The 26,651-nt window shown below is 32.7% G+C and overlaps 1 protein-coding gene across 1 annotated transcript in view; it reads right to left on the bottom strand.

Moving 5' to 3' along the window:
* LOC116775072 (uncharacterized) overlaps positions 1-26,651 on the bottom strand; it is a 128,498-nt gene that overhangs the window by 79,960 nt on the left and 21,887 nt on the right. Inside the window, exons 2-4 of the mRNA XM_032667878.2 lie at positions 25,556-25,659; positions 6,136-6,199; positions 5,036-5,169 (exon numbers count right to left, since the gene is read on the bottom strand). Coding sequence (XP_032523769.1) covers positions 5,036-5,155 — 120 coding nt within the window. The 5' untranslated portion in view covers positions 5,156-5,169; positions 6,136-6,199; positions 25,556-25,659. The remainder of the gene's footprint in view (positions 1-5,035; positions 5,170-6,135; positions 6,200-25,555; positions 25,660-26,651) is intronic.

Below are 26,651 nucleotides of genomic sequence, written 5' to 3'. Positions count from 1 at the left end.
CCTCTTCCGCGGGACTGGGCGGAAAGGACCCCCGCCGGGTGCCACCCTCCTCATAGGAGGAGGGAGGGTCAGGGTGAGCCCGACCATGAAATACCTGGGGCTCACCCTTGACGGAGGGTGGACCTTCGTGCCCCATTTCAGGGAGTTGGGGCCGAAGGTCATGAGGACGGCAGGTGCGCTGGGGAAATTCCTCCCGAACCTCGGAGGACCCAGCGCAGCTTGCAGGCGGCTATACTCTGGGGTCTGTCGGAGTATAGCCACGTACGGTGCTCCCGTTTGGGCTGACCGCCCGATGAGCCGCGGGGTCAAGGCCCTACTGCGCTCGGCGCAAAGGGCACCCGCGGTGAGGGTGGTTAGGGGGTACCGTACGGTCTCCTGGGCCGCAGCGACGGCTCTTGCCGGCGATCCGCCTTGGGATCTTGTGGCGTCGGTTCTCGCCGAGGTGTTCTCCTACGTCTCGGGTAGGAGGGCTCTCGGAGAGAACCCTTCATCAGAGGAGATCCGGGCGGTTCGCCGGCAGGGGGAGTCACGTCTTATGCGGGAGTGGGGGGAGGACCTGGCGGGCCAGCCGTACGGTAAACGTACAAGGGCAGCGCTCCGTCCGGTCCTAGAGCGTTGGATGAGGCGGAAACGCAAACCCCTCACTTTCCGTCTGACGCAGGTCTTCACCGGGCACGGGTGCTTTGGTGATTACTTGTGTCGGACGGCCAGGAGAGAGCCGGGGAGTGGCTGTCATGAGTGCGGAGCTGCGGTGGACTCGGCCCAGCACACCCTCGAGGTGTGCCCGAGATGGGCTGCGCAGCGCCAAGACCTTGTGGCGGCTCTCGGCGGAGTGGACTTGTCGCTTTCGAGTATCGCGGAGAAGATGCTTGAGAGTGACAGGTCCTGGCTGGCGGTGTCCTCCTTCTGTGAGACGGTCATGTCCACGAAGGAGGCATCTGAGCGGGAAAGGGAGGATGCGGCTGATGCACCCTCCCTCCGCAGACGACGGACGGGGGTGCGCCGGAGGCGATATTTGCAACGCCTCCAATAGCGCCCCTGCACTCCGGGCTGGGGTCGGGCTGGTAACCCGGCTCCTGTGAAAGCCCGGCGTCGTCGGGGCGATCCTAATTGCCGGGATCGCCCCCTTTCTCTGAGGGAGTAAGTCCGGTCTTTGCCAGGACCGGCCAGTCGCTGGTGTGCCCTGTTGCTGACAGATCCGGGGTGCACCAACATAGCGGCCGATGGCTTTCGCAGTGGTTTTAGTGAGTAGGGGCCTGCCCAGGTCGAGTCTCACACATCCTCTCCGGCCCCACCAAGGCCGGTTAGACGGCTCGTAAAAAGAGTTTCCCTGCGTCATCAAAAAAAAAAAAAAAAAAAAAGGATATAGCTTTCTCATACATGTATACATACATTACCAATATTTTCTAACGATTAAATTAATGTATATTTTTTATCCCACTGAATTAAATAAAATATAACGTGTAGAGAATCTCTATTTCATTGTTATTATAAAAAAACGATGTCCCAAACAAATACAGTTCGATATAAAACTGGTTAAGATTTACTAGACAATTCATAATTCAATTTTACAGTCACTGAATTCATTAAAAATGACTGTTAGATTTTTAAGTTCTTATAAATACGTGTCTGTTTAGTAAAAAATTGAAGAAAAACATCTTTGTATCCGTAATAATGAATGCATTGTGCCCGATTCGATTATATATATCGATTTAATATTGATGGACAAGTTTGTTATTGATAAATTTTGACAAATTACTGTTAAACTTCCTATAATCGTACTATTTCTATACGAGAAGGGTATACAGAGCAACTTGCGTGGACCTAGCCTTACGACGTTGGAGAATTTCATAGATAAAATAGATAACAAGGATAACTTGGAATAAACATTATTGGATCCTTTTAGATTTATGGATGAGGAAATAATTAATATATGTAAATCTTTCATATTCTTAAAAATATTATAATGAGACGTTACTCCTGATAATATGTATATCTTTATGAGAAAATTGTGAAAGTGATGAAACGTATTAAAATTGATATTTTGTAATGGAATAATTAATAGTGTAGCGTTCAATATAACAAAGTTAAAAAAATAATAAAATCTTTGATATTTGACGACAAATTATTACGTACTTTTGTTTATTTTCTTTGTATCGACTCTATAAAATCTTAATGTGTTGTCTCTATCAGATGCTGTAGTTCGTAGTAAAGCGGGGTGTACATTAAAACAAAGCTTTTAAACAAAGCGTCTGTTGGTGTAGAGCAAAGCTCTAGTATCTAACCAAAAACGATATCCATCTGTTTAACTCGAACGAATACTAAAAAAATAATATTGCGATGGACAAAACAATTACGAAAATCCTTCGAGCATATATCAGACATTTCGAATCTTGTTCTGTAAGAGATATTATATCGAATATACAAATGTGAATTGATCCGTAAACATGAAAAAATAAAATCCATATTATACAGTTTCTAAAAGATATTTTATTTGAATAAAACGCGGATCCCTTACCGTCTTAAGGAGCTCTCGTCTCGGAGCATAAATTACATTTATACATATAATTTCGTTATTTTTTTGGTCGATATTATTAAACAATTTGGATGTCTCTATATTATTTTCAAATTCTTCACGTATTTTAGATTAAAACGCTATATGTTATAGTTATTAATAGTATTCTCCTTTGTTGAAACAGACAACAATTTAACTGGGACAGACATTGGTTTAATATGTTTACTTATAAATAGAATGAAGAGAATATTCTTGATTGTGATATAAAAATAATTCTATCTTATCTACTTACTGTTATTGGTAACCTGTCATCGAAGTTTAAAATGTTTAAAGATCAATTTTCTTTTAGTCTTCCAAGTTAAACCTTGGAAACATCTGAATGGAATTTAAGAGGGCTTTCAATATATAGAAGGGGGTTTTAATAGAATATTTAGACTTTATACTGTTAATATTTATGTTTGTATGATAAAATGACGTAATTTAAAAAAACTCTTAATTTGATGAATTAATTAATGAGAAAATTAATGAGCGACGTTAGTTAAAATATATGAAAACAGTGAAATTATTCAATAATATCATATAGTATATACTATGACATATAATATATTATTTAAAATTCAAAATAACGAACTGTTTAAGCAAACGTTGACTTAAACATTATTGACTTAAACAAAATTAACAACAAAATTTTCAAAGCTTTTTATAAAATATACATAGAAATGAAACATATATTTTTATCGACATATATAAATAAATTTAGCACTCGAAGTCGACCGGCTAACAAGCGCAGAGATGAAAATACTGAGACAAAACTCAAATAGGTATCCGATCGTCTCCGAACTAATCGATAACATACACACTATCTCAGAATAGCAAAGAATATTGTCTTATTAAGAGATTTTATACAATTCAACTAATGCATAATATAAAGATAAATTTATTTAATTGTTTAAGAGTATTAAATAAGTATGTCTATAAAATAGTGGCAATATAACCATCATATATAACTTCTAAGATTTTTTTTTTGTTACTATATCGAAAATATTCGTTTAAACGTTGATATAAAAATATCATATTCTTTAACTGAAATCATATTTATTGTCAAAATTAATTAAATATTCCGTTTACAATAAACCTCTGTTATGCTTTAAGCGTATCATAAATTAAAAAAAAAACTAAAAATATATACATTTATTTATAATATAAAGGATAAGCGATATTAATGAATAGGTAATTGGTTTTTAGGACCTTCGATATATGCATAAATGAAAACGTGCAATGACTTTTCAATATCCAATTAATCTAGAATTGAATTGAAGTAAAAATACCAATAAAATTTAACATTCCGCTCAACTAGCCCGGTGATACATATAAGTTTATCCTTTCATGTGACTTTTATTTGATAGATTAAAAATAAATTTTATGTTAATAAAACTAATATTCTCGGATTTACTGCCTTATTTATTATTAACTACACAGTCCCGACGTTTCGGCTCCACTGCAGCAACCGCCGTGAGGAGACGATACGAAAACCTCGTCTTTTCGTTTCTCGTAAAAGTATATAAGGAAAACTAAGTTTTATTTAAATGAATACACTTATAATCTTAGATACCATTATAAATTTAATGGATAAACATTTATTTAGGTGAACATATATATGTATATTTAAATAAAAAAAATCATAAATGAAATAACAGTCTACAACACAAATTGGAGCACTATAGAGAGTGCAAAAAAATATTGGTCATTTGTCGTATTCAAAAATACACGGAATAAATGAAATTATATTTTGTGAATTATAGATAAATGAATGTCCGATCACTGCAAATCAATTGACATTGAAACCGTATATTATATATGAGGTTTTATTGGATAACTTTAAATATTTATAAATAATAACTTAAAAGGAGACTCGCTGTACTAGCACTCATCTCAGGATTACAATCTATTAATCTTTTAAAAATTTTCAACAAAGGAATATACATTATAATTTTATACTCTTAAAATATCCTCGGAACTTAAAGAAACTTAATATATTAAAATTAAGTCAAATTTAAAACGGAGTCTCGTAAATATCTTTTGAGAGTCATATAAGAATTCCATCGCAATGCAATTTAATATTTCTAGTTCCGTTAAGTCTATGGAACTTTTTCATAATAACTTTCATCATCGAGAGGAACCTTTCAATAAAGATACAGGATGTTTCACAGCATCCCGCGCCGAGGGTAATAAATGAGACATCCGCTCATGTCTGCGTTATACCGTCAAGAAGCCTGATAACATTTGATGTCTGTGTTGCAGAACTCGCTGAACTGTCTCGGTATACACATGTGAAACGTAATTTACATTTGATGTAAAAAAAATGACATATGTAATTTAAATTTAGTACAATATTTTCTAAATCATTGCGAGATATACTCTCTCAGCATTTTGATGTAGGGTAATATTTCACATAGCTTATTGGTTTAGTTGCTAACTAATCCTGGGGCTGTTTGTAACTGGCCAGTTTTGGTAACTAACCTTAGGAGTGGAGTGATGTCTAGCGGCTGAGGAGTGAGCGCGACGAGTGGCGCGATAGTGAAGCCTTCGCAAAGCACCCCCCAGTCGCTCAGGAGAACTGTCCCCGTGGGCTACGGTCATACTGCCCTCCGCACCTGTTAAAAAATTTAATACATTGAACAGACGAAACCTCTTAGCATCCAATTGATTCCCCGTGTGCCGGGTCCATCGCGGTGCAGGGAGAGGAGATAATATACAATTAAATGAAACTAATATTATTGGATTACTACGCGTTTTTTTATTATTTGAATAACTACATAATCCCGACGTTTCGGTTACTTTGCAGCAACCGTGATCACGGGCAGACGAGACGTGAGTTAATAGTATGAAGTTTTTAAAAATAATAAAATACGCGTAGTAATCCGAAAATATTAGTTTCATTTAAATAAATACTCGCAAAATTCTTAGATCTCATTAGATTCGAATCGGCCATACCAGCGATATTCTCATATAAGTATTTAATAATTTAACTATAGTGACATCATTCGGGTTAGTAAATTTAGTACATTATATTCCACGTCTTAAAAGAGCTGGCATGCATCAGATGTTAACTACATGTAAATTAAACAAATATTTTTTTATAACCAAAATAACAAAAATACGTACAGGTATATTAAGTTCAGAAAAAAATTAACTACTAGTAGGTAATTAGATGAGAATTAAAACGCAATTTCAATACTTTTATGTTTAAGTTCGGTTTTTTAGAACCTATTTTTTTTTTTGCTGACTCAGTCAAAAGAGAGTTCAAATACAAACTTTACCATACGATCGCACTTACTTTTTCATCTATATTAATATGCTATCTTGATTTAGAGGACAAGTTTTTCTCTCACCATATGCAAACAGACCCACACAAACATGCAAACAGTAATCGTTTAATTTTACCCACAATAACTTATTAAAAGGACATCAAACTAAATAAGACATATCAGCCCTCTATATTGATTTACGGAACAAGTTTATCTCATACGATCAAAATATAAAATTTGACCTATACCCTTATTAAAATACATCAAATGTGTAAGACAATAATATATTTATTATAAGTAAGTAGTAATTACCTGCAGTGTGTTCGGGTGATGGATGAGTAGAGTGGATCTTGGGGGCCTGGTTACGCCCATCCGTCTGCAACAGACAAGTTATCCAACTAGTTCAAAATCGGATTACTTTACGGTGATTGCTAACAGTTCAAGTGCTAATCCATTATGACGGAGTGAAGTTACCATGTCTGTGATAAGAGCCCTCGAATACAAACGTCAGAGGTGTAGAGGTGTTTAACATATAAAGTAAGAGTTTTTTATTGTTACCAGATAATATATTGGTAAGAATAATATTAAATAAAACATATTTTTTTGTTATCTTAATTTGTATAATGTAAATAATTTCATTATTGCATACATTAATATAAATAAAACTAATATTCTTCTGATTTACTGCGCGTATTTTATAATTTTTAAAACTACATAGTCCCGGCGTCACGGTTTCTTTGCAGCTACCGTGGTCACGGGCAGACGAGATGTGAATGTCTGTCAGTTGATCCCGTTATTTATCATATACCTATAGATTTTACTACCTACCTACCTACTTAGCTATAGATTTCTTTATTAATAAATATATTTTGTTATGAACTTTTTGTAATGAACTATATTTTTAAGTATTTCTTTAAAAAAAAATCACATTTTTGAAGCAACAGAAATAAACCATTTAGACCATAAATCTGTATTTTTGTATAAGGAAACGAGATCAGTGATTTGTTATTAATGAATAAAGGAGAAAAATTCTTGTAAAATTTTAAAGACAAAGTCGATATCTTAATTATTTTATTTACATAGATTTGAGATAATTCTTAAAAAAAATTATTGAAACAATATTACGTTCCTATACGATGGTTAACAGAGAAGCATTATCTAAGGGTGAGTGGGTAATCGGATATGTAACCTAATAAATTGGAACTATTTACTTGTGAAATAACTTTAAGATAAGGCTTCGCTAAATACAATAAACGGTAAAAGGTCCGTAATTCAATCAGACGCTCCCGTAAGCTGAACCGTAAATGTATCGTAAGCATATCAATATATATTTCGGTAGCGGCTTCAGTGTCGTTAAGGAAGAAATTTTCAAATATAAAAACTATCTGCAGAGAAAATGTCTTCGTCCAAGTTTTCTTTTCTATTCTCATACTATCTTATCAGTATTCCTCTTTACGTGAAAAAAATATTGCGGCACAATTAACACATCATAAATTTGTATAAAATATTACATTATTATCAACAGAGACCCATACTTCGAACAAAAAATAAATTATTTCTTACATGCCTGATGAATTAATGAGTAACTCTTCAGAAAGGGCTCTAAATTAGATCTTACATAAGCGCTGCGTATAGGATAATTGAATTAAAATGAAAATAAATCAGGAAATATATTATTATTGTAATATGCGTCTCATATTGTGGTCCTAGATATCACTATAATTTTTTTAAATACGTACATATGTAGTTAATCTTAATTATTAAATATATTAAATAAACATTCAAAAAGTGTTAGATTTTTTTTTCGTTAATTGTAGATTTTGCTTGATGTTACTGTTAGCGAGTCGCATTGTTAGTGAGAGGGAGAGCAGTCACTGTACAAACAATAACATGCGTGTTTAAATCAAACGTTTCAGTTGTTTAGAGATAGGGTCATATATAATATAAAACATGAGGATTGAACGAGACCTTGGAATTATACATAAGACAACAAAACAACCAAACACTGTGCTAGTAGTGGGCCTAATCTGGAGACTACTTGAACACTCGAACCACCCAGAAATCGCCATAGGATCTTCTTGTCGCCAACTTAGACAATGGGGCAACCCTGGAATTACGCACAGTTAGGGAGACAAACTTTCGTGTATGGCTAGACCACTAATTGGGGCCCTACTTGCTGGAGGCCAGAACACCTGCTGTATAATCCAGCTACGATCTATAACCAAGAACCCGATACAATGAAAATTATGAGGTTCTGTATTTAAATCGCGAGGCGTGATCAGACCCGTCCTCCAAAACCTTCATCAGAGAACACACCGGGATTCGTAATTCATTTATCGGTAAAAGGTTGGCATCGTGATATAAGTACAAAATACATAATAAAGAATATAATATTTTTCATAAAAAGGCTTTTAAAACAAAGCAATCGAAACTATTAATCAGATTAGTTAAATTTAAGTTAAGAAAAACAATACACACATTAAAAAGCGAAGGAATAAATATATGTGCCATGAACGGTAATAGCTTATATATTAACAATATTTAATTATAATCAAAGGAAAATACTGTTTTCCTCTATTGGCACAACAAATTACATCAATACATGCTTTAATATGTTGAAAAAGACAAACATTCAACCCATTGAAATTAGGAAAGGCATACATTATTTTATTTTATTGCAAAATTCCGAAAAAACTTTTTACGTTCGCTCATAGACACCCTAAATCCCAAAAATAAAACAAATACAGGCTAAAAATATAAATTGCCTAAATGGGAACATATCTCTTATACCTATGCTATTTTACGTCACTTCCGTCCACAATATCCCAAATTGAAGATACTCTGTGTCACATTTATTTATTCCATCCGGTAAGTTATGTAAACACTTATCTTAATAAACGACTGAGGGAGATATTTTAAATCTTTTAAATGGATTGGAATTACTTCTAACGGCTCCAGTGAGCAACTTAAAAAATATATGTGACGTAAGGCATAACGAAATCCTTTGACGTGACTGATAAAGACTACTCCTTGGAGATAATTCGCGACTTAATTCTCATTTATAAGGTTTTGTAAATCAATAAATACTCTTTTTTTTTCAAAGTAGCATAGCTCGCCTCGCTTTATTAACCGACTTCAAAGATGGATGTTCTCATTTGAATTTCTATACTTCTCGTTTTACATTAAAGTAATTAGTTAATTCTTGAATTTAAGTATTCCAGGCGCTGTTGAAGCTCCTCTCCCTGCAACGCGATGGACCCGGCACCAACACGGTGAATCCATGGAATGCTCAGAAGTTTCGTCTCGTTTTATATATTTAAGAAATTACTGTCTATTCTATGAGTCTACAGTAGAATTTTAGTAGCGAAATAATTTAAATTTATGCCATTATATCAAAATTCTAAAAGATTATCCGAACACCTGCTGGAAATTATACCTCAATAATGAAAAGGCGATTAGTTAGAAACGAATTCTAATGATAATTTGAACGAAAATCCCAACGAAAATAAACCTTTCTGAAGAAAATTTTATTCTATGAGATGATTGTTCTTATGAAAAAAAAAATATTGTGCTACAGAAGTTGCTGAAAATACTTGAGCTTTATAAGAAAGCGACATTTAAAATTGTCTATCAACAAGGAATGAAAGAAACAAAAATACAAGGTTTTAAAACCGAAATAAATATTCAGCTATTACTAAAGTTTATATCAATAAAGTATATGACTTATAATTGTATAATTCAGGGTTTAAATTAGAAAAAACAAATAAGAACTTGTTTAGTTTGCTTTTTAATGTCAATGGAACCTGTACGTCGAACTGGTGAGGTGGCAGATTCAATCTATTTCTAACCCATTCTCGGAGTTTTATCTCTTTGAAATATATAAATCAAGGAATTACATGCTCGACTTAGTATGGCAACAAGGCACGATGGAAACTGAGGCATGATCCAGATAAAAATAATATGGGTAAACTAAAAAAACAAGCATAAGATTGATTTCAAAAAGATTTATTCTATGAATATGTTTTTGAATCACACAAGAGGATTTCAGTGATGATAAAAAATCATAGAATAACTCACAGGTTGAATCCTAGTTTATAGTTAGTGAAACAAGAGAAACAGTGGAAGATTAAGAGAAAAAACAGGCCTAACTTCGTCGATGGTAGTTCTAAAAGCAACAGGACATATAACATTTTTGTTTTAATGAAATCACTTCAGATTATTTTGGTCATAAATAGCTCCTATCCAAAATAAGACAAATGACGGCCGCTCTAAACATAAAAAACAGCTTTTCACTGTCAGGACAATCAAACCCCGACCTATATGCATGTCTGCTGACCGTAAACCCCTAGACCCTATACCCACACCCTACACCCTAAACCCTTAACGCGTAGCAGTCGTTCACGCGGTAAATTACTGGCCACAAAGGTAGGTGAAATGAATCGGACGTTTCTTTTATTAAATGGTCAAGGTTGTTGAGGATGTACCATTTAAACCTATATTATAATTTTAAAGATTCCATCAACATAAATTTTAAATTAAAAAAATAATTCTAAGACCAATAGCTGATGCGAATTATTTTCTCAAATTTTTTGGCAACATTCCTCTTGTATGTTATTATACTTAATCTTCTATACTTTATAAAAAACTTAACATAAACAAGCAAACAAAATATACAATAACACGTCCAAGGAGTCATACAACGGCTTAACTAGTCCGTTACGAGATGAAACCCTCACGAGAATGTTTTTAGATACGATCCACATTGTAGCAGAAATGATTTAAGAACATTGAGTTTTTTGGTCAGTCAGTCCAGTCGATAGTTTGACGTAGGTCAGCAACACAATCCCGATAACCGCTCAGCATTACAAAACAAACATATCAACTTAACATTTACGCTACACTAAATAAAACGGTATCGTAGAAGTTAAAAGATTTTCGTTATAATTGAGACGACCTTTATTAAAAAATGCTATAGAGTTTTACTTGAAAAATTGCTTGCGTAAATTACTGTAGAGTATGAGAGATAATAATTACTACTCTTAAACATATTGATTACTATTTAAACTTAAGATTTATAAAAAAGATATATGTGAGACGAAATCTATCAAAATAAAAGATCACATTCACAGATTTTGCAAACAGAAGATGATGGTGGAAGTTATATTTTTGGAGATGAAAATAACTTACTGAAAATATATTGAATATTGTCAAGCTGAAAAGCTACAAGATTCGTGTTTTATATCTTAATGCTGTTATTACGAAAAACAAACAAAAAATACCAGTTGCTAGTTATTAAACCGTTCTTAAGACCCGAATCTTTATAGTGTCAGACGTATGCACATATTGAACCCTTCCTCACCGTAAATTCTCTAACTGATTGAGAATATTCTATAAACTTTAAAATCTAATTAAGAAATATGCTTGCAAAAGGAATAGGTTTGAAAAATTTTACATCACACTTAACACTCATTGAATGTTTGTAAGTTTAAAATTAATATTTACAAATTTTTTATTATTTCCGTATCCGCAATCATAGTTCAAATGGAATATTGAACCTCCGCTGGAAAAAATATCCAATAGCACAAGCGGATAAGAACATAAAAATCATTAAGAGGCTATAGCTGTAACATAATGATACGTTCGTACTTCCAAATATAACGGACAGAGATTATAACACTGAACTATCCTGAATTCGACAACCGGATTCACAATATAAAACATTAAAAAAAAATCAAATAGCTCATACGATTTATATTATTGGCTGTGAAACGAAAATATTACTTATAAATATTCAGCTTATTTATCCGTGACTTTGTATACTGAGCATGGAATGAACAGGTTTTATTTTATTAAGTATATAATGTTCTCTCTTCATCATCATCATCATCACCATCAGCCTATCGGAGCCCACTGCTGAGCAAAGGCCTCTTCTCACATGGAGAAGGTTTGAGCATTAATCGCCACGCTTGCTCAAGACGGGTTGGCGATTTCAAACTTATAATTTGAAATTACAAGTCCAGGTTTCCTCACGATGTTTTCCTTCTCGCTTAGTCTCTCATAATAGTATATACAATACATATATATATATATATATATATATATGAGAAAGAGAGAAAGGGAGAGAGATAGAGAGAGACAGAATATCATATTGGTACTAATATAATATAAACATTAATTCCTTTCATTCAATCTTCATTTAAATTTTGCTGGATATAGATCCAATACACCGCAGGGACCTCCTGGACTAATACAAAACAAATTATTCGCCCTTCCGAGATAAATAATTTATAATCATTATCAATCTCATATATATTCCGACAGTCTGAATATTGACAAAGCCTTATTAAACAGCCTAGACGCTAATCTTAGCAGACTTCAAGTATTTTCAGTGCGGTTGGGAATTAATTTAAATCCACTATGATATTTACATTTCAATGATGTGTTTAATTTATGTGAGAACTAGCTGCATCCCGCGACTTTGCTTATCATTAACGCAGTCTGAAAATCCATACATTAAGTTATATTAATGAAAATATATGATTAAAATGTTACGGGGTTCTCTGTCAGTTCTGATATACTAAATTTGAGCTGTTGAAGTAAAAATTTACTTTGAGATTTCAACCAACACAGATGCAAGTCTTCTCTTAAAGTTAAAACATTATAGAATATTTTAAGATACAAACTGATATGGCCGAGAGCTGTTTTGAAAGAAACTATGTTATTCTCGTGAATATACACAATTGAACTTTGAAATATACAAAATCGTGAATGTACACCTACGTACATAACAAACTACCGCTTATAAAATGATGTTTAAGAATATTTTAAATCAAATCGTTCCTTATTTATAGTAACGCTACATTTATTTAAAGGAATAACTAGCTTTTTTTAGATTAAAACTCGTCTTGACTGCCGTAAAAACGAGTTCCCAAAGATGTTATCTACCACAGCGCTTTACGTAACAGAAAATTAATAAACACATTAAATATATATACTTAGTCATGGGATATATTTTTTTTAAAGATGATAATTGTATAGTAGATATCAATTTAGTTATTATTGCATGAAGCCATCAAGTTTTGCGCAACAGCGAGTAATGTTTTTTACATCCCTCTCCTTTTGTAACAAAAATTCCGTTGAATAAATTTCCGTTAGCTGCGGCCGTTTGTTTGTTTCAGACACGTTGTTGGTTCCTGAAATTGAATTGCGAAAGTTTTTTCTTATGATATTAAATATCTGTAATTATGAATGCATTCACACGTTTTATTAATTCACTAAATCAATCAAAAAGGCTTGTATAACAACGCTGTTAGTACTGTTTAAAATAATTTATAAATACAACACGAAAGATATATATATATATATATATATAGTAATTTTGTTAAATACAATGTCTTTAGAACATTTTTATTAAGTATTCTGTTATTATATTTCAGTGTTAAGTTAAGAAGCCCACATCAAACAGTGATTGGATATTAACAAATTGTATATATTTAGTTATGTATTAAATTAGATTATTGGGAAGTTAATCAAAATAATGTTATTCTATCTACATTAGATTTTTTGTCGATTTTTGTGCAGATATTTAGGATTTATTATTAGGACGTTTAAATTGGGAAATAGCATTTGAGTGAAAAAATATTTTTTTATATAATATAATAAAAATATAATAAAAGCATTATATTTGAGTTAAATTATCTAAAGTTATATTATAATATTATTATTTTTCATGTAATTAATGCTTGATGCACAGACGTACATTTTATTTAATGTTATAAATGTATGACAAGTTTTTGTTTACAGCACCCAACGTCTTCATCCACTGTCAATATACGTTTAACACTAAAGAATATTAGTTAAGTAAAGTTTAGGCATAGGTATTATATGAGTCCCTAGCTAGGAATTGCATTTTTTTCTTGCGTCCCTCGAAAAAACCTCTAGATGCAAGTTCAGTGTAGCGGCCCCGGCGTTTCTGTACCGAACCGTCTTTCTGGCCATGGGTTCCGTTCGCAGGCGTAAAATTGAAATTGGTGGTCCGATCTAAGTTTCCTTTTTGATAAAAACCATCCCAGATAACGAGGCTATCGACCAAAACGCTTAGATCGATCGGTCATTCGGTTGCCGAGATCATCTCCGCGAATGAATGACATGAGTCGCCAATACAGCGTTCCGCTCGCTCCACTCAATAAATAATATCTTTTCCATACCATAACACTGAAGAGAATAAATAAAAACTTTTACGTGATAATCCATTCCGTACAGGTCACGGTGAGAGCTTTTCACTACGTACGAGTATTTCAATGTATTACTTTAAGTATATCATTAATTTGCAGTCTCACACAACACAGCATTTTTGCTGGAACTAATGAGATATACATTTTTAAAGTCTAGAAAATCCTGAAAGCATTGAAGGTCTCCACTAATACGAGAAACACACTTGACATTTCGATTTTAAGAATCGTGAATTAACTTAATGTAAAGTTTCATACTTATTCCCTATTCCAGCAATCAAAGTTATTAAACTCGGGTCTAATTGCGATTACATTTCTAAGGAAACGTTCGGATTCACTAGAGTTCATTATGAACTGGCAGAAACTTTGAACTTAACGTAATCATTGGTAGTTCTCTTCTGTGAAATACGTGGTTAAGATGTCAATACACAAAAAGGAGCGCTATAACCGTTACACCTTACTATCCTTGAATTAAAAGTACATTATTATTTTTTATGAGCACAAAAATGTCTTACATATTGAGTATTTTTTATTTACACACAGACATATATATATAAACTCTAATTAGTTACATGAAAGTAACACAAAAATTAATAATTCATCGTTGATTTCAGCAATAATTGCACGTTCGATGACACTCAGCGGTGATGATACACTTAAAATTACATTGCACTGAGAACTACTCCAGTTAAGACCTCTTTGGTTAGTGGGAGACTTGTTTGCTGGATAATTAAAAAAATACCAATAGCTGTTTACGGTACAGAATAATGATTGGAATTATTATAGTTGATAATTTTTATATTTTCATCGAAATTTAAATATATATATATATATATCAATCGATTGACTGAGCTTAGATTCTAACTGTTTAAAGTAAGTTATAATTTAAAATCTTTATCTTTAAACTAACGACATTATTTACGTTATAAAGAATTTTTAAAACGTTAATTTAAAAAACTACAATTAAAGTTTAAAACAAAAATTAATAAAAATGGTATTTAAAATAGATTAACTTCATAGACGATAACGTTTTAAGGGAAAATTCATCAGAAAGCATGAGGCGGTGTAGTGGACTAACTGGATCATCCGGTTCCCCGCACCTGTATTCACTGCCTTTATTATGTTTATCTCTATAATGCATCGATGGGTTTATACAGATGTTGGACGTTTATTACAGATTTATATACTGAAAACGATTTAACCTGAAGTTTCAAAACTATCATTATATAATAGGGGTTTTAGTTACTAAGCGCAGAGCTAAATACATAACATTTTAGCCACAAATATGCCTCTATTACCAGATAATAACAATGTTATATAAGTATATTGTCAATGATTAAACTAAACTGTTTGTTAAGAAGACTATGCTACTAAGTGAATAAGTTACAGAATTAACGTAGTTTTACCAAATTTTAGCAATGAAGTTACCAGAACGACATATACGTTGTGTTAGTCGTAGATAATCGACTGACCTCCAAAACAAGGAGCGGTAAGCACGGAGGGATCAGGCACAGAACAGCCTATCGTATAAGACGGAAGAGCAGGTCCAAGTAAACTAAAAAAATATTACCTTACGCTTAGATTAGTACGGGGAAATATTGTGCGCATCAACCAGAGAGTCTCGTTAAAACAGACTAAGTAGTTTATTTGGTATATTTTTGCCATTCGTAAAGAAATTTAACATATTTATATTCACAAAAACTAGGCACTGTTCATATTTTGATTGACGGTACAAACTCAACTGAGAAATCAAATCATCTATACAATATTATAAATATGAATGTTTATCCGTCTCTCAATGAAACCTCCTAAACCGATTTTTTATACCGATAAAGATAAATTAATACCTAGGCTTATTTCACTGAATAGATATATCACTACTATCAATAACACAGGTCGATTTTGACTCCATTTTTTTACGAAGTTCTTCAGTACTGCAAACACTCAAGCGAGGTCAAGGGTCAATTCACTTATACCTCATATTTTCAATACAAAATTGTTTTAAAGCAATTTCCTAAATAACTATGAACGACATCTGTCAATAGAAATGTTATAAAAACAGTCTTCACAATAACGACCTTAACGTGCTTATAATAGAATACAAATTAGATAAACATATTGGATGTTTCCGAATTCTCGAACTTTATAACGAATCTCTATACAAATTGCTTAAAAAAATTGTGTAACATGAATTAAGCTCTCACAGAGTTCACAAACTATGACGTTTATATCAATTAAAATGTTCTAATTGACTTTGAAAGTGGCTGAAAGCGTTCAACCCTTGACATGAGCAGAGAACCGAAATAAATTTGTTACTTGTAACTTTATAAATGTTTATAATTAAAATTTTGATAACATTAAACGGATTTTAATAGATGACTTTAAGGATATATCATAGTATATATGTACGGTACACAAATTATGTAATAATAGTTATAAGATCTGTATATTTATAGTTTATTGGTAGTCTGATATATTTTCATTTTGAATGAAAATTATTCAATATTTCAAAGTTTTTTAAGTGTAATATGCACAATAGTTCGCTGAAGGTTTCCTAAGTTCGAAAATTTAAGAGCAAGAAAGTTATTTACATGACTATATTAAAATATACGTGAAATATCACAGAGACTCGTTTATTTCAAATAGACACTTCAAAACAATAGTCTTCTAGATGCAGTTGAGCGAAGACGAGGCGACGTATTGCAAAAAAGGCTCTTTTTAGTTTTTTTTTTCAGTGACATCACGAGTGTAATACAAATGTTAAGGTGACTTATTTCATCTTACTTGCATATATGAGTGTGATATGTACCTGACTATTACGAAAAAATCTGTCCCATATAAGAATATAATATTGAATAAAAAACAGTATTCTATTAAAAAATAAGCTGAAATTCTGAATAACGTATTAATTTACGTAGAACGTCAAAAAATTGTTGTGAAATAAACTAAAAGTTACGAGATTACTTTATTGTTTAGGGAATTAATGTAGGAATTGATTAACCGTTTATTAGATATGATTTATATAGATTAACATAGATATGATTAATTTAAATCAAATACAGTATTTTTGGGTAAATTTGATTATTTTTTGCAATATTTATGATTTTGCAAATCTCATTTAAATTATTTGTATTAATTTTATTGAATAAATAGTGTTCTTTTGAGTTGGTTTATTTTCTAAAATAATAAATTTATCAAAAAAATAACAATAGAACTACAAATTATAAAAATATATACTATTTAATTGATAGTGAAGAGAAAGCAAATTTAGTTAAATTTAAAATTGTCAAAATTAAATAATTAGGTACGACCCATATTATACGATAGGTTATTAATAGAAAAAAATTCTTTGAAACAGCCATTGTCAATCATCTAACAACTTATTCAGCGAGGCAAAAAATACAAACGTGGGAATGTACTTCAGTAAAATCGATAATATATTATATTTGAAAAGATAATATCACATTCAGCGTAAGCGTTGTACATAGGTACATATGTGATTCAAAACGATGTTGTAGAAAAAAACAAACTGAAAAATTTAATTAATATGAAAAAGTACGTAGGAAACAAACAGTGGGTACGATCAAAGAGAAACATGAAATTGAAAAGTTTTGTTTTTAATTTGGAATTTATTTTGCTCGCTATTATAACAAACATCACACACGAACATTAAAAAAACAGTTGAACAACAAAAAACAATCACGCCAAAGTTGCTCCACGAAGTTCACTAACATATAAAAGTGCAATTTTAAATCAACCCCGTAAAACTTGGGGTCTGATAAATTATAAAATAATACAATAATTGTATTTAATTTGTGACTATGATATTTTTTATAACAAAAATATTATAAATGAAACTAATATAATCGGATTACTACTCGTATTTTATAGGTTTTAGGTAGAGAGAGGAGCTTGGACTGTGGAGGTGAGCGTTTAACGCGCGTTAGAAAGGAGCCCCTTAAACCTACACCTGGGTCGCAAGTCCCAGGCACTGTTGTAGCTCCTCTCCCTGCAACGCGATGGACCCGGCACACGCACGGTGAGAGGTTCCGTCTTTTAAGCAAACACTCCCGACGTTTCGTTTACTTTGCAGCAACTGTGATCACCGGCAGACGATCATGTCGTCATCATCATCATCATACTTTATCTGCCTTATATTTATCTCTAATCTATTATAATGTTTTGCGTTATCCCAATCATGTATAATTAGTTAACTTATAAGTCTATAGAAAGTTGATATGAAAAAAAAATTGTTAAAAATAATGACAATTGTGAATCACGTTTATATCTATCAATCAATAATCTAATTAACTATTGTTTATATATTAATGTACATTCACATATGAACAAAAATAAATTTATAACAAACTTTCAAACATAAATGATTAACGGACTAATTACTTTCCATTATAATTAAAATGTTTTAATTAAACTCGAAACTCTCTGTTTGCCCTCTGATATGTTGAAGTCAAAATCCTTTCTGATAATGCACGAAAATTTTAAGAGACTAACGTCTCCAACTCTTACTTAGGTATTTGGCAGATGTATAGTTTAATTGGGACTCATATTTTGTTTAGTACCTATTCAATACTATTAATATACATATATATATGTGAGAGCGAGGGGATCCTCGTGGAACCTTGGCCAAGACCCTAGTCCTTTAAAAGGCTTTCGAGTCTGGGCGTTAAGTACCGATGACGATGAACAGGCTTCCATTTTGAAGCAAAGATAGTCTTTACTCAAAATGATACTTGTTTATTGCTAACAAATTCTTACAATGAATGTCAAGAATTGTATAGCGGAGATTCTACCACTGTGGCTCCTAAGAGCGACCAATGTAGAATGAATTCAGTACGATTATGCTTTGACTTTTATATGGTAAATTCTGTATTACAATTGTGGGTACTTGGAAAAAACTAATCACCTGATGTATTAATAAAATTATTAACATCGGTGAAGTGGGTAATTTGAAAACAATTATAATGAACGAAAACACGAAAAGGAATATTTTCGATACGAGAAGGCTGTCGGCGCGACACGGCCATACTGACGGTTGGTGCGTGCTCAGCGCCAACGTCTAGTTCTCATAATATATTGTGACTTCGAAATCAAATCTAAATATTTCTAGAAATTTCTTTCGATTTTCGATGTAAGGATGCGACTAGAATTTTGGAGAGGTCTATATGTGCATACACTACACGTGTTATGCCATCGATTTGTAGAATTTTGTAGATGTGATGTGCATGCACTATGTGTCATGACATCGGTTTGTAGAATTTTGTAGATGTGATGTGCATACACTACACGTGTCATGCCATCGGTTTGTAGAATTTTGTAGATGTGATGTGCATGCACTATGTGTCATGACATCGGTTTGTAGAATTTTGTAGATGTGATGTGCATGCACTATGTGTCATGACATCGGTTTGTAGAATTTTGTAGATGTGATGTGCATACACTACACGTGTCATGCCATCGGTTTGTAGAATTTTGTAGATGTGATGTGCATGCACTATGTGTCATGACATCGGTTTGTAGAATTTTGTAGATGTGATGTGCATGCACTATGTGTCATGACATCGGTTTGTAGAATTTTGTAGATGTGATGTGCATACACTACACGTGTCATGCCATCGTTTTGTAGAATTTTGTAGATGTGATGTGCATGCACTATGTCTCATGACATCGGTTTGTAGAATTTTGTAGATGTGATGTGCATACACTACACGTGTCATGCCATCGGTTTGTAGAATTTTGTAGATGTGATGTGCATACACTACACGTGTCATGCCATCGGTTTGTAGAATTTTGTAGATGTGATGTGCATGCACTCTGTGTCATGACATCGGTTTGTAGAATTTTGTAGATGTGATGTGCATACACTACACGTGTCATGCCATCGGTTTGTAGAATTTTGTAGATGTGATGTGCATACACTACACGTGTCATGCCATCGTTTTGTAGAAGTTTGTAGATTCAGATGCGCATATCCTGTACGTGTCAGAGAACCTGTAAAGTTTTGGAGAATTTAGTAGAGGTTGTTTCAGTTGGTATTCGTAAGCTTGTTGTCATCAAACTCATCAATCTGCGACACTGCCATCCGTTCGTGTGGGTTAGTTGCTTTTAGCAATTTTTCGTGGTTTTCCTCTTCCTGTAACATGCTTAGAAAAATAACGGTTATTATTAAATCTCTTAGGGTTCGCCAAGACCTAGGTCTAATGTTATATTCCCATCTATATTTATAAAATTTAGATATTCTAATGGAGCAGTGATGATAATGGAGCAATGATGACGTCGTGTCAGTAAAGTTAATGGAGAAATGCTAATGTTTTATGACTTGTAAAATTTTAACGTTAGCTAAAGTCCAATGCAATATGCCATTCAGAAGTTACCAATTTCTTGATCAACACGAAACAATTTTTCAAGATGGATTGAAGCACTTTACTGATCCATTTGCTCGGCTAATACCTGGCTATACGGAGTAAATACTAATTCCAAAACAATCACAGAAAGTTTTAACCTCTCCTAACAACTTACTACCCCTGTCAACGATTATATTTCTTTTGGTATACCAAGTTTACTAGCAACGTACACGCTGATAACTTCAAATACCGAAGAGTGATTTGGTATGGGATGCTATCTGAGTTGTCTTGATACTGATAAATTTAAACATTTTCATTCATATTATGACCCGAGGGTCATAATATTCACCAGTGATTCTTTAGAATGGACAAGATTCGGACTGAAGTCAGCATACTGTAGTCCATTACATTTCTTATATTCAACACCAAAATCAAAATTTTGAAGGAAACCTCACCAACGGTGAATACGTGAAAGAACTCGTTTGTACTTAGATGCTTTCAAGGAGTCAAAGTCTTGTTAATGATTTGAATGACTTGAATTATCTACTATAAAAGAAATAGTGAACATATTTAATGGCGCGGACCACTACGCGAGTTTAAAGCTCCTACAAATGGTATCCGTTTTCAGCATCAGTAGTTCGTATTCTCCTATAATCGACAGCATGCTGTCTTTTGTTTTAGGACTTGAATGAGTACTGCCCTATAACCAAGAGGCCTTGCCTCGACATATGTTTCTATAGAAGCGTTTCCTTGAAATATGGGGAGAACAGGCTCAGCTGTTAGGAATTATATTATCATATTACGAGTCATCTCTTGTTCGTGAATCGAATTCCAATTTTACTTTTCTTGGTTAAGGCGTTATGATGTATACAGAAATTGGGAATAAACTGTCTGCAAGACCGTTGAATTGTATTTCTTGGTTAATGGTTCTGGAAATAGGGAGATTTTATAGAATTTTTTACTTTTTGTCGGCCGGGACGCACTTTTCCCTTTGAAATTAAGTTACAGAGATATTCAACATACTTTTTTGAAGAAAAAGCACTCAATATTATTCGAAAAACTACCGAAGCCATCGACGAACATATGTCCAAAAAGAGCAAGCAGATGATTTATTTTCGTCTAAGGTATTAACTATTAAGTATTATTTATTACGTCTATAAGTCTGAATCAACATTTATGAATGACTACGTTGAAGTTTTTAAATGGATCATATTTAAGAACGAAACCAATACCAGCCCCATATGTAACAATAACGGTGAGGCCGTTTTTCTCTAAAAATTTGTTCCCAAGAACATCTCAACGGAAAGCTCATGAGCTGACAAGACAAATAAACTGATTAAAGTATTATCCGAAAGGAATATGACCAGAACCGAACCGACTCCATCTAGTTCGTTAGTAAATGACGACCAAGGATTTTTTTTTTTAAAGGTGTTCTAATAACGGCACAACCAGTACCACTATCAAAAAGGGCAATAAGAGATAAATTTTGAACTTATTTTACCATAGTGGTGAATGTAGGACTGCTATGTTCACTTATTGCTAGGAAATATCTTTAGTGATTGACATTACTGTTGCAGTAGCATCCTAAGGGTGACGTTGTTTGCATCTATAGCAAAATAAGCCCGATCCGATGATAAAATGATAAGATCTAATAATAGTTTGAAGTGAAATGGGTGGTTCCTTGTGATAACCATCGTTAACTCGACTTTTTAATCTTGCAGTGGCAGCTACAAAAATCAGTTTAGGTAAGGAATGAGTACTTACGTTCATAATTCTATGCTTAATTTTTGTCACCTGTATTTTCAATAGCAGCTTCCAAAAACGGCATTTTTTGACTTAATTTGTCGTTGGTAACTCTTCGCCATATGTTTTCGAACTTCTTGAAGAAAGGAAGTTACTTTCATTCGAACTTCCTACTCGTTCAAAGATTCTGGTTCCTCAATAGGAAACAAGATGCCCCAACGTCTTCATCTCAAAAATTGTGGTGCAACGGTTCTTGAGTCTTCAAAAACGTGCGGAGTTGTAAGTTTGAACCAGGCGATTTCATGTAGACGATCCGGCGGTTGAAAGTGTGGCGTAAGACATCCCACTTCTGATGTGAGAGCGAGGGGATCCTCGTGGAACCTTGGCCAAGACCCTAGTCCTTTAAAAGGCTTTCGAGTCTGGGCGTTAAGTACCGATGACGATGAACAGGCTTCCATTTTGAAGCAAAGATAGTCTTTACTCAAAATGATACTTGTTTATTGCTAACAAATTCTTACAATGAATGTCAAGAATTGTATAGCGGAGATTCTACCACTGTGGCTCCTAAGAGCGACCAATGTAGAATGAATTCAGTACGATTATGCTTTGACTTTTATATGGTAAATTCTGTATTACAATTGTGGGTACTTGGAAAAAACTAATCACCTGATGTATTAATAAAATTATTAACATCGGTGAAGTGGGTAATTTGAAAACAATTATAATGAACGAAAACACGAAAAGGAATATTTTCGATACGAGAAGGCTGTCGGCGCGACATATATAATATGACTCGCATGTCGCTACTATCAGCTGTAGATCAAGCCCAAATCTGAAATCGTGATTACCGGGCAGAACTTATCCACTAAGAATAAGATGTCTCAGTTTGAACAATAGTTTCTTACTATTTTTAAAGTCTGTAAGAATAATTAAAAATATATATATCCTATTCTTTTTGACTATTAAAAAAAAATAGCAATATTAATCTGGCATTGATTCATTACAAATTTGCATCAGGCGTAAAATTAAATAAGAAAATAATATCCTTTATTGTTATAACATTCTCTTGTTCTAGTTTTTATGGGACGAACATACACATGCTTACTCATATAAAATGTCAAAAATGACATAACCACAGACTTGGACTTCGCTTTAAAAACAAAAGACTACATTTCACATTAAAAAAAATCGCAATAAAAAGTAGTGGAGACATGTGACAAAAAACATTCACAGACGCTCGTTTCGAGAAGAGACAGATGAAAAAAAGTAACAAAAAAGACAATAGACACCAGAATCCAACGCATAATGATTTTTTTATGAGGTACCTTTAGCTTTTAAAGATCAAATATCAATAATGTTTTGTGGGAATCAAACTATACGGTTATTTTACATATTAAAGGGCAATCGGAGGACTTATGGCCAACATAATATTGTTTATCTAAAGTTAATTAAAATATAATGAGATTAAAATATTGCAGCCATTCATACATATATTATGAATGTGATAATTTAAGGGTCACTCTTTCTCATGGATTTTACTTTTTAATGTAAAGAATATTTATAACATTTCTTTAACTTTTATAATGTTACCATATGCTTAAAATTACAAATGTCAATTTTTTATGGACCGGCGTTTGCTCAATTCATATATGCAAAATCACTAAGTGAATCAAGTATTTGGAGATTATGAAATAGAATCTATTAAACATAGCTTTTAACAGCAGATTAAAAATAATTTACTCTGAAAAAAATCCATTCACCTAATTTATTTAAAAAAAAAAAAAAATTATATCTCACCAGAACGCTTTGACAAATGACAGCTATGAAAATTAATCTTCATAATAAGAAAAAATTTCGAATAATCAACAAAAATATTTGTCAATTAACCCAAACAAAGTGATTTATTATAGAATAGAAGTTTTTTTAGTAATAACAGTAAATGTAATGAAAAAATAATTACACTGACATTTTAATAAAGACGGATCGGTACTGTAGACATATATAAAGGCGAATATACACTCTTAATTAATTCTGCTGATATTGTATTCACAAGAAGTACATAAGTAAGTGAAATTTTTATATAGAATATGAAACCTAATAACTATACCTTGCGTAGTTATAATTTTTTAAATAAATTTTAATAAAATAGAATGAAATCATATTCGACTGAATATATGATTTTATAATGTTTTGTCACGTCATTTTGTCTACAACAAGATCTGTTTAATTTAACTTTATAATCCTTATACATAATACAGGTTAAAACGCCACAACAAAGATAGAGAGAATCACATTTAAAACTAACGCGGAATTGTTACGCCGCCATTTTATAATTACCCAGTCACGACTTGTATTACGCGGTTTAGGTTTAAAAAAAAATAAACGACAATACAGATGCTATAGTATTAAAAATATATTTACTTGAAATGAATAATTAAATATACCTGTAAATATTTATAATTTTTTTTCAGCTAGAGCAAAATATTTTACGGTGCTCCCAATCGACAGCGACAATTGGAGTTACTATGCGCATTATCTTAGCTAAAAATTACAGTCCCAGAGTTACAATCTTAATAACCTTATTTCATGATATTCTTAGAGATTAATTAAGACAATAATGAGTGAATTTTGTTACTCATTTGCATGTGGAGATTGAATTAAACCGAAAAATAACAATCAGATGTCTCCTTTTAAACTGACCTTTTTTTGTTAAAATCTCGCTTGTTAGGACAAGTTTATACATAATTTCATTGTATTTCCTTATCCAATAATTATTTTTAACTAAATACATGAACAGCGTCACAATGCATTAATCTTTTGATCCATGTATGTAACAGCGTTGGCGCTCTCGGCAGGCAGAGCGCCAAATTGATACACATAGCATAAATTGCGGAATATGCATGATACAGCTACATCACAATTAATCCAGAATAAATGGTTTATGACGTCATAATGTGCTAATTAAATTCGAATATCAAACTATAGTGTAAACACAAATTAATGTAAATTTTAAAATACAACTTATTAAGACTACCGTTCATCTTAGTTTCATATTATATTTAACCGAATTCAATTAATGGTAATTATTTGTTTGTAAAGTTGCCTTAGTAAAAATAAGCTCTCAAACAATTATGTCATTTTGTTTCTCGCTATACTCATTTAAATTTCGTGACTGGTGTCATCGAAAACAGCTTAGGGATTACTATTTATTATCTTATAGAATTTAGACATTATTTTTTCGGTATTATTTTTGACATAAAAAAGTTGTGAAGAAATAAAGCAATTTAATACTTACTTTGTAAACAGATTACTACATCATGTTCAGTTAATAAATGTATACGCTGTAGGTTATTTAAATATCAACTTCAAGGAGGCAAACATATATATATTACTTACGGGTCGTGTGGGTATTGAGGAGTGCTGGAAGGGGGGCGGCGGACGGCGCAGGCGGGCCAGAGCGCTTAGCAGACCGTCCGTCGTCACGCGCCCGCGACCCGCATCTACAACAACAGTGCTTAGTTAGTGCTCAGTATGGAACAACATGAAAACCAAGCACATCAGATATCCTGGTTACAACACGCTAGCTAGTGAATAAAATGTTAAAGCTTAATTTTAGCTTGGTAAGGAAACAAATAATCTTGTTGATAGTTGATTCAAAAAGTTTCTATTCTTAGCCATTTCAAAAATTTCCGTGCTGAGTAAAGAATCCGTTAAATTGTTATATATTTCAATGTTATATATTATAAATGTATCTAAATCCCTTTGCAAATGACTTTTTTCAGTATTTTTTTCTGATAAACCTCACTCTTTATTCCTAAAAAGTTATATTTTCTTTCAATAGAAGTGAGACTTTTACTCTATTTTATAATTATTATAATCAAAATAATTCCATGTGATAGCACACAGAGTTTTATTACACTATTAATTTGGCTGACGCTGAATTCTATCAATACTTATTTTTTAACAATAAATATTTATTAGCACGAATTTATTTAAAAATACCGATATTACATAAAAATTAACAAAAGTGCCTGAAAACTTGTGTGTAATATTAATAACCAACAGATTAAGTCAAATAATTCTAAATATAGAAGACTCTTTGCACGGACGAAGGCTATATTAAAACCGACCAATCAAAATGCCTCTAAGAACTGTCCGTCGTTCTGATGTCCAAGCTCGTGGTGTATTTGTTCCAGCATCACAACCTATAACTGTATAATTTTGGTCATTAACACCTGTCCATTACAGCAACCGCAAACTGGTCGCCATAGCGACCGCAATTTTCTAAATTAACAACCACAATGTTAATAGTTACTGAGCTAGCAACGTTCACTTATTTTTCAATTATTTTATAATGTAAAGTAAATAGCAAAATATTTTAAAAGGAAACGTATCTAAATACGTCAAGTTTTTCTGCGAAATAATAAAATAATAATATTTTAAGAACTCATTTTTTTGCTTATTTATTTTACTGTATATATCTATACTAATA

This window comes from Danaus plexippus, chromosome 25, assembly GCF_018135715.1.
Source record: "Danaus plexippus chromosome 25, MEX_DaPlex, whole genome shotgun sequence".
NCBI classification, from domain to species: Eukaryota; Metazoa; Arthropoda; class Insecta; order Lepidoptera; family Nymphalidae; genus Danaus; species Danaus plexippus.
The sequence above is the reverse complement of the archived record's forward strand: the minus strand, read 5'-3'. Positions and strand labels throughout refer to the sequence as shown.